At 43.3% G+C, this 18927-nt stretch overlaps 1 protein-coding gene and 1 pseudogene across 1 annotated transcript in view; one reads left to right on the top strand and one right to left on the bottom strand.

Moving 5' to 3' along the window:
* The window catches only part of ADGRG4 (adhesion G protein-coupled receptor G4), a 100190-nt gene that overhangs the window by 8873 nt on the left and 72390 nt on the right, over positions 1–18927 (bottom strand). The window contains exons 15-20 of the mRNA XM_040468564.1: positions 16433–16478; positions 14649–14752; positions 12335–12456; positions 7994–8262; positions 4481–4559; positions 1517–1797 (exon numbers count right to left, since the gene is read on the bottom strand). Coding sequence (XP_040324498.1) covers positions 1517–1797; positions 4481–4559; positions 7994–8262; positions 12335–12456; positions 14649–14752; positions 16433–16478 — 901 coding nt within the window. The remainder of the gene's footprint in view (positions 1–1516; positions 1798–4480; positions 4560–7993; positions 8263–12334; positions 12457–14648; positions 14753–16432; positions 16479–18927) is intronic.
* Positions 16752–17800, top strand: LOC121025796 (protein SET-like; annotated as a pseudogene).

Below are 18927 nucleotides of genomic sequence, written 5' to 3'. Positions count from 1 at the left end.
GATGGTTTCTTGAATTGTAAGATGTGAGAGCAAAAATTGTGCCTTATTCTAGATTGCTCCCCCGTCTCCCTGAAGCACCTTGCAAATGCCTGGCATAGAGCCACTACGTACCAATTCATATTTCCGAAGATTCCTCAGGGGTTAAGAATCAGACGACAAAGTGTTCCGAAGTTATTTAAATGCTAGGTTAAAATAAATTTTAAAGTTTCCCCCCCCCCAGCAGAATTTCTCAGAAGTTTTTACCTTGATAAAGGTAAAAACTTGTTCCATTTTAAGAATGGGAGAATATAGTTTTCTGCACTTCCCAAACTTCTTTGGCCACAGAACTCTTCTCTTGCTGGAGGATCCTATGGACCACCCACGGACTGGAGTTCAGTAAAAGGGCTTATTAAACAGATAAATAGGAGCAGTAGGCGAGACCCTAACTCAACACGCTGCCCAAGTTCACTCACAGCTGCCCCAGTAGCTCAAATGAACTGGGCCAAACTTGAGAATAAGAACACAGAGCAAAGTTTTGAGAGTCCCAGGAAACCACTCTGCGTGCCTCTTGCCCCCAAGATTTTTAATAGGCCAGGTCAGGTTAAAATGAACATCGACAGTTACTCAGGGGTATGTTAACCAGATCCCTGGTGTGGCCTCCCATTTAATCACTTCATTACCATTTGCTCCATTCACCAGAAAATCGGAGTGAAATTAAAGAGCTATGGAAACACTAGCTTAGGATCATCTAATTCAACCAGCCGTGGTGACTTTTTCAAGGTCAATGTGCAGCAATACCAGAACCTTGACCTCTCACCTTGGCCCACTGCTGTTTGCACCTCACCTGCATTCCTTCGTGACTGTCCACTTTCCTAGCCTGGCTCCCTCCCACAAGATTAGGATCTCTGATGTAGCCAGAGCTTAGGGGGTCAGAAGTTTAATATTTCTACTGTCCAGTAATTGGTGTATTCAACTGGATCGCGCACTCAAGAATGTCAATGCGGGGGCACCTGGGTGGCTCAGTCGGTTGAGCGGCCGACTTCGGCTCAGGTCACCATCTCGCGGTCCGTGAGTTCGAGCCCCGCGTCGGGCCCTGTGCTGACAGCTCGGAGCCTGGAGCCTGTTTTGGATTCTGTGTCTCCCTCTCTCTGACCCTCCCCCATTCATGCTCTGTCTCTCTCTGTCTCAAAAATAAACGTTAAAAAAAATTAAAAAAGAAAAAAGAATGTCGATGCAAGTGTGGGTCTGTACACTTACGCACAATGTGTTGATGCAACGAAGACTGTAGAAAGTATTACCAGTCGGTGTTTGATATAAACATCACCAACTAGCTGGGGTTGAATTAGCTCTCTGGGCTTTTCTTTATATCCCCAAGAGGGAGCTCACTCAATGAAGTCACGATGGCTAATGTTTCCAATGGCTGCCTGTCAATTCTTTTCCCCCTTTCAACCCCCAAAAGGTGAGATTATTTTCCCAAGCAGCAAAGCTTTGGTGGCGGTCTGGCCAGTCAGAGAAAGTACAAAGAAGCAGATGTTACCTTGCAATGTGTTGAAAATGGCAAAAAGATATAAGAAAAAGATCCTCACGGGTCCCCAGGCAAAGAAGGCAAACCCCCAGGTGAGGCCAAGTAAGAAGGTCAGGCTTGTTGTGCCTTTGAGGTCACGCAGGATTATCTTCCGCCGGGTCCTCTGGCTTTGGGAGTTCATGGAATTCAGTTGAGCGAGAACAGTGCAGAACATGGAGAGATTCATTAAAAATATGAGGCAAAAATAGGCCACAACTGAGGTGTAAAAGATAGAATCATCTTTAATCCAACAACTGTAAGAGACAAAGAAGAGAGGGCCATTGTCAGGTAGAGAAACACAAACTTGCATTTTGTGGTGAGAATCTGAAGATCACCTCATCGGTTTTATTTCACCTGAGAGCATCTGCCCCTGGAGAGGGGAACCGGTCTGGCAGGAGTTCACTCACTGGGGACACAGTGGGGCTGGAACCCCAACCTCCTGAGCCCCCGGCCCAAGGTTGTTTCCAGCGCCAGACATCCTAGAGGCTTTGCAGGAACTTCTCAGTCCGAATCCCCAGGAGGCTACTCTGTTCCTCAGCAGCAGAAAAACAGATTTCTTATTTTCTTCCAAAGTGGCTTTCCACCACCACCCCATCCCCCGCGCCCTCCTCCTCCACCTTACACCTAAGCTTTTATTTGCAGGATGGATTCTGCTTTGCATGATAAATATCACAGTAAAAGGACATGAGCAATGACTGCTTTTCTGAATGTTATATCAAACAATGACGAGATCATCAGTGTTAATGAAAATGCAACAAAAGGAGAGCAGCTCCGGTCGCATTGCTTTCAAATGTGATGTATATGTTAAACCTCTCTCCGCAGTCTCAGGTTTGGTCGACAAAAGGGAACACTGGCCGCTGGGATTGATTAATGAATGGCTCTACTGTTTCTATTAAAGAAGAAATATGTGATGATTCATAAGAACAGATACTTCGGCTAATTAACATTTCCAATTACTAGAGGCGGTATCTCGGGTTGTTGAACACGGACAAGCTTTACTAATTTAACTGTGTGTCAACTTAGCCGAGATCTCTTTTCCAGAACCAGGAAAATCCTTTGTGATGATATCGTTTGCGTTGGTGTGGATATTTTCACGTATGTGAGTTTATGTGTGTTTGTGCGTGTTTGGAGGGAGGGAGGGGAGAAAACATTTGATTTCCCTAATGGAGTCTGATACTTGGGGTTGCCTGAACATCATCTTCAGCCTTAAATGAGGCTACCGAACACATTTGAAAAGGGGCAGCGCTACATGTTTGGATACAGAATCATCTCTAAGGCATATTGTTAAGTACCAAACAGAGTACGTCTACCATAACAGAGTGTGCAAGAGAATATCTACACAGATCTGATTGCTGGTAATAAGAGTTGCATCAAGGGACAGAGACTCTGTGGCTGGAGGTTGGGAGCAGGGCTTACTTTTCATCCTCTATCCTTTTGTACGTTTGAATTTTGTAGTGTGTGCATGTATTACTTCTTCAAAATATAATTATAAAAAAAGCTCTCAGAGCACTCTGCCTCTTACTAACCAATTCACATATGAAAGAGCTCTTTTCAGGAGTGGAGTTGGTTTTGTTCTGGTTTTTGCTTTTGCTTTTGATCTTTGAAGAAGAATCTCCATTAGGTAGACACTGGGGACCCTTTAAGCCATGGAACAGGCACGGAGGAAGGACAAAGGAGGAGACGAGAAGGAAGGGAGGGGAAAAAGGAGAGAAAGGAAGGGTAACAAGAAATTAGAACTGGAAGGCATCTGCTGAAGAGGACAATATAATTCTGACCCTCTGGAAACTGTCGTCTCAATAGGAAAGATTGGGGGAGTCTGGGGGTCCAGACCTCCTACGTTTGATTCAAGTCCAGTGGGAGAGGAAATCTGTAGTGAAAACAAAAACAAAAACAAAAACAAAACAAAACAAAACCAACTTGAGGGGCAACAATCTGCATAAGTAAAAAAGCAATAGTGCCTGGCTGGTTCAGTCGGTTGGGCGTCTGACACTGGACTCTTTGCTGTCAGTACAGAGCCTGCGTCAGATCTTCTGTCTCCCTCTCTCTCTCTCTCTCTGCCCTTTCCCCACTCACGTTCTCTCTCACTCTTTCAAAAATAAATAAACACTAAAAAAAACACAACAACAATCAGAAGCATGAAATGAAATCGTGCAGTCTAAAGAACCACATGGTAACTAGCTATGTGCCTATAAAAGAAGGTTCTGGAAACGTAAATGGCTACCTTCTTGGGGCTGTGGATGAGAGCATCAAAGAAATTGGGCTGATACAGTAAGAAGAAAACAAAAGATGATGAACACAGCATGATGTATAGACTCATCAAATCACTAAGCTGTACACCTGAAACTAATGTAATGTAGTGGGTCTACGGTACTCAAAATAAATAATAAATAAATAAATACATAAATAAATAAATAAATATTAAAAAAAAAAAGAGAAAAGAAGAAAAGAAAAACAGGACAACAAATCTGAGCCAATTTACAAAGGAAAGCAGTGGAGTGTTTTTCAGGGGAGGCCTTTGTGGAAAGGTGGAAAATTTCCTTACGGTGGCCACGATAACTCCTTCCAAGTTCCGTGAGCTTTCTAATCATAATTGCTGCCGGTTAAGTAGCCCTTACTATGGAACAGGCCCCATGCTGAGCACTTTACATACATGATGTCATCTTAATTTGCACGCTACATTGACAGCAAACATTATCGTTCCCATTTTCCAGTGGAGGAAATGGAAGGAAGAGGTAAAGTAAGTTGCCGGAGGTCACACAGAGAGCAGGCACCTAGCCATTACATGAGTGCGCCCATGACCGAGTTGAAGCCAAAAAGGCTGAGGCTGAGTCCCCCGCCCCCCCACCCCGCACTGAAGCCAGCATCAAGACTGAGCCGCAGGTCAGAACACCTCCCCACACACCCTGATGGACAAGAGCATCATCGCCTGATACTTACAATGGAGACGTTGAGCTTAGGGTTCCGTATAGATCTTTTTTCACACTGAGTGTGATCGCCACCATGATCCCTGGGATTCCTAGAGTGGGGAAGCAAGCCAAATGCATTCCATTAGGAAGCAAGGAGCGGTCCGGATCATGGACTGTGGGCCCTGATACACCAAGACACTGTTTAAATGAGCCACAGATGTGCGGGCATCAAAATACCATTGTTTGCAAAATGTTTGTGAAGTCTTCCAAGTTAAACATTTCTAGGAGTTCTCCAATCTGCTAAACTAAACAGCATGCCAAAGGCTCCAATACAACGCCCACTGGTTATTAAAAATAGCTCAAGCGCCAAAAAATCAACTTGGCAATAGAAGTATCTAGTTCGGAATGCAGGTTCATATCAAGCACTTCTTCTCAGATGATGGGCTGCCGATTTTTTTCTCCTTTTCCATAGAGCCCCTGACTTCCCGGGACCTTTTTGTCTAGGTCACCTTGGAGGAAGGGTGCAAGCAATCGGCTGCAGCCTTCGGTGCTTTCTGACAGGGGAGCTGTTTCCACACTCGTTACTATTTGACATTTTGACTAGATCGACCAGTTAACGACCAGTCAATTCGGCCAGACTATAATAAAGCAATCAGTTCAGTCAAAGTGGTCAAATGTGACCCGAGTGTAGACGCAGGATCGAAAAATCCAATTTCAGGTATATTTGCAAAATTTAAATGATCTCTTTATTCCTAACAATGTATTTCTCCTAAACTAAGAGCATTACACCTGCACACATTTTAGGGGTTTTTGTGAGATACTTTGCAAGGCTGTTCTAAACCCCAGAGTGCTAAGTAGGCATCTTGAAATACCCTCCACTGTCCGATTCTGTGAGAAACGGGACAGTCCCTTTTGATCGGTATATCACACACTTAGCGCAGTGCCTAGCATGATGTAGATATTTACAAAAACACCTGTTGGGGAAAAACCCCACAGGAACAGACCCGTAAATACGAGGAACAAACTAATGGTTGCCAGGGCGGGGGGAGAGAATGGGGGATGAGCAACTTGGGGGAAGGAGAGGAGGAAGAATAGGTTTCCGGTTATGGGATGAATAAGTCACAGGGCTGGAAGGCACGGCGTAGACTCGTCCGATCACTAGGTTGTGCACCTGAAACTCATGTGACATTGAGTGTCCACTATACTGCAATTAAAAAAATGTTTTTAATCTGTGAGAGGCCAGAAAGGAGGGATGGAGGGAGCTCTCACGCTCACGATGGAAGTTGGGAGGTGGTCCCCAAGCTGTGTTTACATTTCGGTAATTAACAAGTTAATAAATTACCGATTAACAAACAAATAGATCCCGACTGGTTGTTAACAAATGTGGACCGATCTGCTGCCTTGGACAGGGATTTAAATACAGGAGTAAAACCTTGTCAACAGGTTGCAGAGCAGGAAGCCGATCTGAATCTGGGCGGCACACCCCGTGAGCCCGCACAACTTTGAGAAGACCGCAGGCGCAGGCCTGTGAGGAGGTGCTCTGAGGCCATCCCCTACCCGCCTCTCTATCTCCTGAGTGGGGTCTGTCACGAAACATTTTCTCATCCCTCCCAGGTTCGGAGGAGGTGTGGGGCTTTGCGCCCTGCCCCCTCAGAACAGAGCTGCCGGATATAGAACCGCATAGCCTCAGCTCAGAGCTGGCTCTTCAGCGACAGGGAATCCCTCAACTCGTGTGGTAGCCATCTGTTCCCTTTTGTCCTTCTTTCATAGCGAGCGGGACGAGGCCTTGGGAGCTGGCACCTTTAGCTACTCTTCCGTCCACCGTCTATGTAAGTGATCAGCTGAATCTGGAAGCAGCTTCTAGCACCTTGACGGGTCGAGCCAGTCAGGCCATGGCCTTGGCTTGGGTGTGTACTTGACACTCCCGAAATGTATCCTGCCTCCAAGTACCGAGTCTTATTTAGCCTTTCCTGCCTCTCCCGGTATACCAGCAAGTGTGTGGGGGCCGAGAAGATCGGAGAGAGAAGTGAGCTCTGGAGAGCAACACTTAAGGAGCAGGTGAAGCAGGAAGGGGCTGAAAAGGAAGCTGAGGATGACGACGAGAGAGAAGAAAAGCCGGGACCGAGTGCTTTCTACAGCCCGTTTACTGTTAGCCATCTGTGGGTTATCTGTGTGGGGGGTTATCCATGAAGCCCCTTCCATATCAGTTTTCAATCCCTTGCTTGACTTGAGATGAAGACTTCCTGATGGACTCTAACGTACTAAAACAATCGTAGATGATGCTTTGCTTAATATTTGCCTGTCTCTGCCCCCCGACATTGGCATGGATAATAGCACTGTGTATCCAATGAAAGTGTGTGTGCTATGTTCATGAGCTCATTAAAAGCATGAGTAGCTAATTGGGAAGCTATTGTCTTTACAAGGGCGGCGGAAGATAAAATCTATCCTCACATGGATCCGAGGCATCCCACTTAATATACATCTTCTGTGTATCCAACACATTCTCTGAAGTCAAACTCTGGTTTGAATAGGCAAAGCGAAGGGACAGGAGCTGGCCTGACCGTGTCAGAAATACAGGGCGGCAAACCAATTAAATAACATTTAAAAGAGGGAATAGTCATGCTGGGTTCCGTTCCTGGCTTTTTCCATAGAGGAGCAGTGACCGCCAGGAGGTATAGGGGGAATCGGGGCGTGTCTGACCCCGCACCCCTCCCCACATTGCAAGCGCTCTATCCCTTCAACAGCAGGGCTAGGTCACAGAGGTTACATGTCCAAACTCCGGAGCCAGATATCGGCTCTAAATCCTAGCTCTGCCACTTACCAGCTGTGTGCATTTTGGCAAATCACCTAACGTCCTTGTGCCTCAGTGTCCTCACCAGTAAGTGGTTATGATGATGAAATCTTTCTCACAGAGATATAAGGAGTGCTAACTAAGTTTGCAAAACACTTAGAACAGTGTCTGGCATGTGTAAGTGCCACCTACAGAAGCACTACCATGCGTGTAAGTGTTGGCTATTACATCAGTAAGTATTTGTTGGGTTTTAACTTCTGTAGAGAGAAGGATAGAATCTGACAGGTTCACCGCGGTAGATCCTCCATTTAGCACAGTACACAGCAGGTGCTCAATAAATATTTGTGGGCAAATTCCTCACCATAGAGGTAAAAAATTGAATTTAGGGGCACCTGGGGGGGGGGCTCAGTTGGTTATGCACCTGACTCTGGTTTTGGTCATGATCTCACGGTTTGTGGGTTCGAGCCCTGCATGGGGCTCATGCTGACAGTGCAGAGCCTGCTTGGGATTCTCTCTCTCTCTCTCTCTCTCTCTAAGAAAATAAACTTAATTTTTTTTTTAAAAAGTTGAATTTATAGAGCAATACAGGCAGAAAGAGAGACACACAGCCAAACACCAGTGAGCCAATCCTTAATCCCTTACTGATGCTAATACCAGAATTTGGTCCTGAATAATGCGTCTGATGAAGCTTGAATTAGAAATACGCACAAGACTTCAAACAGAGACATCAAGGCCAATGGCAGATATACTTACCCCAACCAACTAGACAAAATTTAAGGATATAATTGGGCACGTAGATGTTGAAGACTCGGACCAGAGAGATATACATGTGGACCCCCTCCAGGCCCATCCAAGTCAAAGAAACGAGCAGGAAGTAATGAAGCACCCCTGCAGCTGTGATACACAGTCCCGCCTTCTGAAATGATGCGGACCAGGAATTGACCAGAAATGCCAGGTTTAGCATCAGTAGTGCTGTGCACAGGTTGATCAGGATTTTGGAAGGATGATCTTTTCGAAGTTTGCTAAAAGAAAAGACACAGTGTTCAGTTAGGTAGGGTCTCTGGTTTGAGTCAAGCATTGCCACATCTGATCTGCCTAATAAGTGAAGGAACAAAAGGAGTGACTGTTGAACTTGCTCGTTCTACCTTATACGTCTGGATTTTTGAGCTCCCCACCCTCTTTCCAGGTAGTCAAAGTATCCTAAATCCGGTGCCCTTTACTAACAGGAATAATACTAACCTCAGGCAGCTAAGCAGCCCCCTTTTACTTTTCTTTTACTTTCTCCTTGTCTTTTTCTCTTGGGGAGAGGGGAGGGAGGCGTTTCCTGAATACTACCATTCTATCATCACTCCTTCAGCAGACCCAAAGCTTGATCTACTTCGTTACTTCTTGTGCTGTTGATTTTAGCCACCCTGACAGGGGTGAGGTGGTATCTCATTGTGGTTTTGATCTGCATTTCCCTGATGATGAGTGATGTGGAGCATCTTTTTGTGTGTCTGTTGGCCATCTGGATGTCTTCTTTCGAGAAATGTCTGATCATGTCTTCGGCCCATTTTTAATCGAATTATTTGTTTTTGGGGGGTAGTCAGTTGTATCAGTTTTCTTACATATTGTTTAAACCATTGTATTGTACACGTTTTAGAAGTTTATTTATTTATTTTTTAGTAATCTCTACACCCAACGTGAGCCTCGAACTCACGACCCTGAGATCAGGAGTCACACACTCTTCCGACTGAGCCAGTCAGTGCCCCAGTTTTTTATATATTTTAGATACTAACCCTTTATCAGATATGTCATTTGCAAACATCTACGCTAGAGGTAGAATATTTTCAAATCTCAGAAGGCTCCTTCGTTCCTTCTCCCATTCAATAACAAACCCCACCTCCCCCCGACACATACAGTAGAAGTAACCAATATTTTAGCTTTTGTCCCCACAGGTTTAGTTGGGCCTGTACCTAGTACTTCATGTAAATGGAACCATGCAGTATGCTTTCCTTTTTTTCTGGCTTCCTTTTGGCCCAACTCTGTGTCTATGAGCGTTTGATATTATGTTGTATTGTTCAGAAGCAGTTCATTCTTTTTGTACTGCTGTGAAGCATTCCGTTTTATGAGCATACCACAATTTATTCATCCAGTCAACTGTTAATGTACATTGGGGTTGTTTCCAATTTGGGGCCACTATGAATGAAGCTGCTGTGAATATTCTTGTGTATATCCTTTGGTGGACACATGTCCACATTTCTCTCGAATAGTTAAGTTTCCGGGTCAACAGCTAGATATATATTCATCTCCAGTATGTATCGCCAAAGAATTTTCTAAAGCATCTGTGCCATTTTGCATCCCTACCAGTAACGTATAAGAGTTCCATTTGAGGGGCGCTTGGGTGGCTCGGTTGGTTAAGTCCGACTCTTGATTTCAGCTCAGGTCATGATTTCATGGTTCGGGGGTTTCAAGCCCCGTGGAGTGCAGAGCCTGCCTGGAATTCTCTCTCTCCCTCTCTCTGCCCCTCCCTGGTTTGTGCACACTCTCTCTCTTTCTCTCTCACTCTGTCTCACCCTCTCAAAATAAATAAACATTTTTAAAATTTTTAGAAAAGAGTTCCAGCTGTTCCACGCCCTTTTGGGCACTTGCTCTTGCCAGTATTTTTAATTTTAGCCATTCTGGTAGGTACACAGAAATATAACTGTGGTTTTAGTTAGCATTTCACTGATGAATAATGATGTTGAGAACCTTGTCACATGGCTATTAGCCATATGAGTAAAGGTTAGGGTTACACATGGATATCCTCTTTTGTGAGGTGCCTGCTCAAGTCCTTTGCCTACTTTTTTAAATTAAACATTTGTACTTCATTTTTTAATTTTTATTTATTTTTATTATTTTATTTATTTTATTTTTTTAATTTACATCCAAGTTAGTTAGCACATAGTGCAACAATGATTTCAGGAGTAGATTCCTTAATGCCCCTTACCCATTTAGCCCATCTCCCCTCCCACAATCCCTCCAGTAACCCTCTGTTCTCCATATTTATGAGTCTCTTCTGTTTCGTCTCCCTCCCTGTTTTTATATTATTTTTGTTTCCCTTCCCTTATGTTCATCTGTTTTGTCTCTTAAAGTCCTCATATGAGTGAAGTCATATGATATTTGTCTTTCTCTAATTAATTTTGCTTACCATGATACCCTCTAGTTCCACCCGCATAGTTGCAAATGGCAAGATTTCATTCTTTTTGATCACCGAGTAATACTCCATTGTGTGTGTGTGTGTGTGTGTGTGTGTATACATATATATATATACTACATGTATTTTTCCATTCATCCATCGATGGACATTTGGGCCCCTTCCATACTTTGGCTATTGTCGATAGTGTTGCTATAAACATGGAGGTGCCTGTGCCCCTTCAAAACAGCACACCTGTATCCCGTGGATAAATACCTAGTAGTGCAATTACTGGGTCACAAGGTAGTTCTATTTTTAGTTTTTTGAGGAACCTCCATACTGTTTTCCAGAGTGGCTGCACCAGCTTGCATTCCCACCAACAATGCAAAAGGGTTCCCCTTTCTCTGCATCCTCACCAACATCTGTGGTTGCCTGAGTTGTTAATGTTAGCCATTCTGACAGGTGTGAGGTGGTATCTCATTGTGGTTTTGATTTGCATTTCCCTGATGATGAGTGATGCTGAGCATTTTTTCATGTGTCGGTTGGCCATCTGGATGTCTTCCTTGGAGAAGTGTCTATTCATGTCTTTTTCCCATTTCTTCACTGGATTATTTGTTTTCTGGGTGTTGAGTTTGATACGTTCTTTAGAGATTTTGGATACTAACCCTTTATCTGATATGTCATCTGCAAATATCTTCTCCCATTCCGTCAGTTGCCTTTTAGTTTTGCTGATTGTTTCCTTTGCTGTGCAGAAGCTTTTTGTTTTGATGAGGTCCCAATAGTTCATTTTTGTGTTTGTTTCCCTCGCCTCTGGAGACGTGTTGAGTAAGAAGTTGCTGCGGCCAAGATCAAAGAGGTTTTTGCCTGCTTTCTCCTTGAGGATTTTGATGGCTTCTTGTCTTATGTTTCGGTCTTTCATCCATTTTGAGTTTATTTTTGTGTCTGGTGTAAGAAAGTGGTCCAGGTTCATTCTTCTGCATGTTACTGTCCAGTTTTCTCAGCACCACTTCCTGAAGAGAGTGTCTTTATTCCATTGGATATTCTTTCTTGCTTTGTCAAAGATTAGTTGGCCATATGTTTGTGGGTCCATTTCTGGGTTCTCTATTCTGTTCCATTGATCTGAGTGTCTGTTTTTGTGCTATCTTTGCCTACTTTTAATTGTATTGTCTATCTTTCATTGTAGGAGTATGTATATATATATATATATATATGTATATATATGTGTGTGTGTATATATGTGTGTGGGTTTGTGTGTATATACATACACACACTCATATGCATCCTACAAAAAAGTCCTTTGTCAGATATATGCATTACAATATGCATTGTAAATATCTTCTCCCAATTTGTGGTTTGCCTTTTCACCATCTTAATGGTGTCTTTTTAAAAAAAATTTTTTTTAATGTTTATTTGAGAGAGAGAGAGAGAGAGAGAGAGAGAGAGAGAGAGACAGAGTGTGAGTCGGGGAGGGTCAGAGAGAGAGAGAGAGAGAGAAAGAGAAAGAGAGAGACACGGAATCTGAAGCAGGCTCCAGGCCCTGAGCTGTCAGCACCAGAGCCCCATATGGTGCTCAAACCCATGACACATGAGATCATGACCTGAGTCGAAGTCAGACGCTTAACCAACTGAGTCACCCAGGCACCTCAATGGTGTCTTTTGATAAAAGAAGTTCTTAAATTCAATGAAATCCAATTTATCAACTTTTCCTTTTATGCTTAGTGTTTTTGTATTGCTTTTTAAAAATCCAATTACAACCCCCCCCCTCTCTTTAGAGGAGCCTGGGTTGTTAGTTTTTCATCTATGCACTTCATAATCTAATGGATTTGACCTCTTCTTATTGTGATGAATAGGAACATTTTACGAAATTAACATGGTTACAGTGACAACAGCATTCATCAAACCAAATTAAACCTACTCAGAGCAGGACTTTATCAACTTACTGAAAAGCTATGTATGTCACCATTGCAACTCCCAGGAAAATGGAGGAGATTCCACATCCAATGTATGTTATAAGCACTAATATCCGTTCATTCACTGCATCCACTGCAGACCTGGATAAATCCTAGGAAATGCAATATGTTGTATTTGATACATTTTCCAGAGCAAGTTTATGGTAAAAGCCTTCCAGGGATCACTAGCGGCAGGTTCTCAGGATATATAGCATCTCAGCTATAGCTCTTACAAAACCGGGGTACGTGGATGCGTATACGATAAGACCGTATGTTGTTTTTTTGAGTATGCCTAGTGCAACTTACTGTGTACAGGTCATGAAGAGTCATCAACAGCACTGGAAGAACATTTAGTCCTTGGTTTTATTGTCATTAACATGTTCCACACTTAAAATATAACCAAACTAATAGAGGTAAATTTGGGATGCAAAGTGAATCATTATTTGAACTAAGCGTCCCCAAACACTACACAGAACATTAAAAAATGTTCCTTTTCTTTAGACTTTAAATAACTTTCATGAAATTAAGAGACAAGATGGGCTTTAGGGATCACATAATCCAGAAATGTCTTAACCTGAGGACCATAGGAAACCTGAAATGGCATGCAGAGTCATAGGAATCTGTGTGTGCCTTGTTCTGGACACAAGGTGCGCAGTTTTCCTCAGATACTTATAGAGATTTATGAATTATAAAAGGCTAAGAAACACTGGTCCCCCCAGTAGTTCCCAACCGGAAGCGATATTGCCCTTCTCGCAGGGACATTGGCAATGTCTGGAAACATTTTTGGTTGCCATAACTGGGGAAGGTGCTACTGGCATCTGGTGGGCAGAGGCCAGGGATGCTGTTCAACATCCTGCAATGCAGAGAACAGTCCCCACAGTAAAGAATTCTTTGGTTCAGAATATCATTAGTGCCAAGGTTAAGAAATCTCGGTCTACTCCCACCTTTCGTGTTTCAGAAGACAAATCTAAGGTCCAAACAAGTGAACCAACCTGATCAAGATCAGATAGGTAGTTAGTGACAGAACTGGGATGTGAGCCCTGGTCTTTTGATCCCCTACCAACTTGGAGAGAACTCAAACGTAATTCCTACAATTCAGTAAGTATCAATGGAGTGCCTCTCCTTTGTTGAATAAACATGGTTAAAAAAGAAAAGAAAAGGAATATAAAACAGACACTCGGCCCTCAAGGAGCCTACCATTAGTAGGAGAAACAACTCGTGCACAACACATTTAGATAACAGTATATCATATATAGAATAAAGTAAGTTAAGAAAACTAAGAAAGTACTCAGAAAGGGGTCGAGAAGAAGAAATACATTTTAGAGCCATCGTCTTCCTTCCTTCCTTTTTTTTTTTTTTTTTAAGTAAACTCTACGTGCACCATGGGGCTCAAACTCACAAGCCCAAGATCAAGAGTGGCATGCCAGCTGAGCCACCCAGACGCCCCTTTGAGAGCCATTTTGGAGGAAACCTCAGCAAGTCCTGATGTTAGGGAGGGCCATAGGAACTAAAGAGATGATAGAGTTAACTAACTAATGAGGCCTAAGCCCGAATATGTGAATTGATCAGATAGCTCTTGCAGCCTGACTGGTTAAATTCACTGTGTTAAATCCACACAAGACAATTCTATAAAGATGTTGTGAAAATTGAAGTAGATGGACATGTATTTGCCCGAAAGGTGTCCCATTGTATTGTTTAGTGCAAGGCCAGTGGCAAAAAGAGGGTGAATACTTTGATCCCATTTTTATAAAATAACCACGTGTTAATATACACATAGGAAAGGAATGTGAAAGAATGCATATAAAGGTGTTAAAGGTGATGATCTTGGGGTGCCTAATGGCTCAGTCAGTTTTTAAGCATCTGGCTCCTGATTTTAGTTCAGGTCATGATCTCACATCATGAGATAAAGCCCCGTGTCCAGCTCCATGCTGACAGCACAGAGCCTACTTGGGATTCTCTGTCTCTGTCTCTGTGTCTCTCTGTCTCTCTGTCTCTCTCTCCCCCCACCTGCCCTCCCCCCCCCCTCAAAAATAAATAAATAAACTTTAAAAAAAGGTGGTGATCTCTTGGGAGGGGGATTATAGGGACCTTTTCTGTCATGTTTGAATTTTGAGAAGCAGACATTACTTTTACAAGGAGAAAAAATAAATATTTATTTCAATCTGCCTTACTTCGGATGGACGAAGAGGGGGCTTTCTCCCCCTTGCATGCCACTTTTCCATAAGAGTTCACACATATATTTCTGGTCTGTAATCTAATAAAAGTTGTCCAAATTCTATCAAGGAGCGATTAAGAGACAACTCACCATTAAGACTCCAAAATGGGTGAGGTGGTCACACTGACAGATTGTGTGATTTACGTCTGTTTCCTTTACTTTACAGCCTGACGAGTTCCATCCACCTTGCCCATCTGCAGGAGACAGAAGGGAATTTCAAAGCAATTTTGTTTTTCTCAGAAATGTTTAACTTTTCATTATGGGCACCTTCCGAGCGTGTGTTATAATTAGTATTCTTTGTTAAGAGAATAAGATAGAGGTATAGTTGAACATTGAAATGAAAGTAAGTCTAATAGGTGAAATTGACTTTTTGGGAACTTCATGCATGGCATACCCCCTTTGGCTCTCACTTCCAGTTCTGGCACAGGAACTTCTACGGATTCCTGCCCGAGATGAGGACAGACTCTAATCACGAACAACAGTTATGCCACCATGCTGGAGTGACAGAGTAAGAACTGTTTTCTTAAGTAGCACAAATAGAAAACAGGTAGATCTAGAACTTTCTGAAGGACATGAGCTATGGAATATGGGCTGACATTTTGGCCTGCTTGGTGGCCCCAGAATAGACATCTGAAACAACCAGTTCAAGCCAGATCATGGTCTGTCACTCCTCAGGGCCAATTAGAGTCTCTGGTTTACTTGACACTTGCCTAGTTTCTCACTCCTGAGCTTATTTAGGGGTTTTAAAACCAACCCTCGCACCTCCACAACCTGTAGATCTCAGATACTAGGCCAGATCTAGAGTAAAACGTCCAGTGTAGCACTAGACCAGAGAGGTTATCATAAAATAGGCAGCTAAGTGTCATTAAAATTTGTCCATCCAGGATAACTCCATAGATTCCAGAGGTTCTGGATCCATGGACAGAGGGTGGGGGGCAAAGGGTGACCCGGGAGAAGTCTGGCAACTGGCATTGGTGAGCATGCGGATTAACTTACTGAGGCTGTGGGGGTCAAGGCTCATCATTTTACAAGAATCTTATCCTGGGAGACTTGGAGAAGACCAGGAAAGGACATGCTATCCCTGTTGTAGGAAAGGACTGGTAGTCCTACATCCCAGGGAGTCAAGCCGGAAGAGAATTTCCTTTTTCTTCCAGAATTTCAGGGAGACTGAAAAGGGAAAAGTTCCCAGGCAGAGGGGCACATAGTCATTCTTGGCATTCCAGGGACAATGGATTCTGGGTGGGAATACTTTGAGATTTGGCAATATCCCTGGAGATTCCAAGGGAGAAGGCAAGCCTAGGAAGAGCCCCTTTAGCAATCCCCAAGCCTAATTCCTTCTCTTACTGTCCCCAACGACTCATACCTAGCCAAACAGGAAGGGCCATTTGAGACCCCCCAGGAAGTCTTACCCCCTCAATGAAAAGATAAAAAGATTGGGGCCCCAAGAGAGTCAATGGACTACCCAAGGTCACACAGTCAGTCTAGAAGAGATGAGGGGAATAAAGAAGATAGTAGATGTTGCAAATCTCCATGGGAAAACACAGATGAAAAGCCAGGTGTTCGTTTCTCAACTTGCTTCAAACAGCTCAAGGCCACTCTGCACCCGGTCTTTCAATTTTCCTTATTCCCGAGCTATATGATTTTTTTCTAATCCCCCAAATAAGTCTCTTATCAAGAAGAAAGGGCTTCTTTTTTTAACCTCCCATGCCCTAACTAGGTGTGAAACTGATATTCGTATCTTGGTCCGTCAGAGTTCTCTGTAGGGTCTGGTAAGACAGCACGGTTCCAAGTCATCCAACGGCCAACTAGAAAAATGGTCAGGGGCAAAGTCTCACTGAGAGCCGAAGACAAAGCTTGCTAAGAAAAATACTTACCGTTACTCCCAAAGTCCCAAAACGCACAGTGAACTTGATCGTAATTCTAGAAAAAAAAAAAAAAGACAAATCGGAGGTAAACATCTTTCCTTGTGATACTTTCCACACGATGACAACTACACACAAGAAACATGTTTCTTCTTCATGTTTTTTTCAAACAGTAGAGACACACATACTTAGATCATTCGCTAGTTGGTTTTAAGACTAACCCCAGGTGACTTGGGGTTTACAAGTGAGAAAATGGCATGTTACCGAACGATGGTCTGGTGTGTGCCCTTTAAAATATTTGGTAAAGAGGAGTAATCAGAGCTTCTTGCAGATGTGCGTCTGCCCTTATTTCATGGACCTTCCTCACAGCATGGCTCTCAAAGCCAGTCTTCCCTCCCGCCTCACAGGAAGAAAAAGAGACTGTCTCCTGCCCCTGAGCTGAAGGAGACGTCAACTTGTCAACACTTGCTGAGGGGGAACAAAAAAGAGCAGCAAGAAGGAGCTGAACATATTGATGAAGTACAAAATGAAATAGACAGACTTATGCATGAGCCAGTGAGGACATTTTGAAAGTACAACAGGAATATAACAAATTCTGCCAACCATTTTTTCAGAAAAGGTTGGAATTGATCGCCAAAATCCCAGATTTGGGGGTAACAGCATTTGTCAACCATCCACAGTGTCTGCACTGCCTGGGGAGGAGGGTGAAGAGACCCTGCACTATTTTTTTTTTTTAATGTTTTTAAGTAGGCTTCACACCCAGCATGGGGCTTCAACTCACAACCTGGAGATCAAGACCTGAAGCTGAGATCAAGAGTTGGACGCTTAACTGAGCCACCCAGGTGCCCCGGAAGGGGGGCTGCATTATCTGACAAGAGCTGAAGTGACAGAATTTGAAGATATTCAATCAGGTTACAGAATAGATTTTTACTGTGATGAAAACCCTTACTTCAAAAATAAAGTTCTTTCCACAGAAGTTCATCAGGACAAGAATGGCATTCCCTCTTCCAAGTCCACTGAAATCAAGTGGAAATCCAGAGAGGATCTGATGAAATGTTCCAGTCAAACACAGGATAGAGCCAGTAGGAAGAGACAGCGTGAGGCATCAGAGAGCTTCTTCACCTGCTTTACTGACCATTCTGACGCAGATGAGTTTGGAGGGGTCACCAAAGACAGTATTTGGCCAAATCTGTGACAGCGCTATTTCGTTCCCGAAACGGAATGATGAAGGAGGAGGAGAGGAGGAAGAAGATGATGGTGATGAAAATGAAGGAGGATTGGAAGATATTGATGAAGGGGGTGACGATGAAGGTGAGGAAGATGAACGTGAACAATGAGGGGGAGGAAGGAGAGGAGGAGGAGGAAGGAAAAGTTGACTAATGGAACACACATGGATTCCAACCTTTCTTTTGAAATTTCCTCGTCCCTGAGAGCAAGTAGCTCTCTTTCTTTTCCCCTTCCTCTTGTGCTCATTCACCCTGTTTTTTGAAGCCTCTTTTCTCCCCTTTTATATCATGGTTCTCAACTTATTGTGGGGGGGAAATACCTGCGCATCATACAGTGGGAAAATAATCTCTAGCCCTTTCTGTTCCAAATGAACTTTTATCCCTTCCTGTCTCAACAAAACTTGATGGAGTCAACACCACCGTGCTCTGTGGGAAAACAGAAAAACTTTCTGCCTCCCTAGTTCCGCTGGAGTCTGGAGGGTGCTAGCCCCTGTGTAGGAGGACATATAATTCTAGCTTTTTCCCTACTTTCTCTGTATATTGGGCTCAGAGATTACAGTGTTCTTATGGGAATATGAACAGTTAGCATTACCCACGTGTACCTGTCCACTTTCTCTTGTTTAAAACAAACAAACAAAAAACCTTTAAAAAATGGGGTTATAGAAGGTCAGCAGGGGCACCTGGCTGGCTCAGTCAGTTAAGCGTCCGACTCTTGATTTCGGTTGAGGTTGTGATCTCATGGTTCGTGAGATGGAGCCCTGTGTTGGGCTCTGCACTGACAGCGCAGAGCCTGCTTGGGATTCTCTCTCTCCCTCTCTCTCTCTTCCCCTTCCCTGCTCATGCTCTATCTCTCAAAATCAAGAAATTTTTTTTTTTTTTAAATAGAAGGTCAGCCAAGGGTTGGGTTTGAGATGTTTGGGTGGGGTAAGTGGGCATTCTGACAACATAGCTTCTCCCCTGGCACGTTTAGCTGTGATGTTTAACGGACATCCTTGCAGTTGAAGATGACACTTTGATAAAATGACATTCTCTCCTAATAATGACTTGAGCCCAGCCACTCAATGGGAGAATCAGCAGAACCTGTAGGATCATATTTGGAATTGACATGCGTTATTGTAATTTTGTTTCTATTTATGTTTAAATTTTCTTTTTGTTTCACTGGAAAGGAACGATGATGCTCAATTTGTTAAAAGTGTACAAGTGGCTTTGTTACAGTAAAACTAAACATGTACACACACACACACACTATATATATATATATATATATATATATATATATAT

Source organism: Herpailurus yagouaroundi, unplaced genomic scaffold (genome assembly GCF_014898765.1).
Source record: "Herpailurus yagouaroundi ecotype Mexico unplaced genomic scaffold, PumYag 67702, whole genome shotgun sequence".
In the NCBI taxonomy this organism is placed as follows: Eukaryota; Metazoa; Chordata; class Mammalia; order Carnivora; family Felidae; genus Herpailurus; species Herpailurus yagouaroundi.
This window is presented reverse-complemented; position numbering and strand designations above follow the sequence as displayed.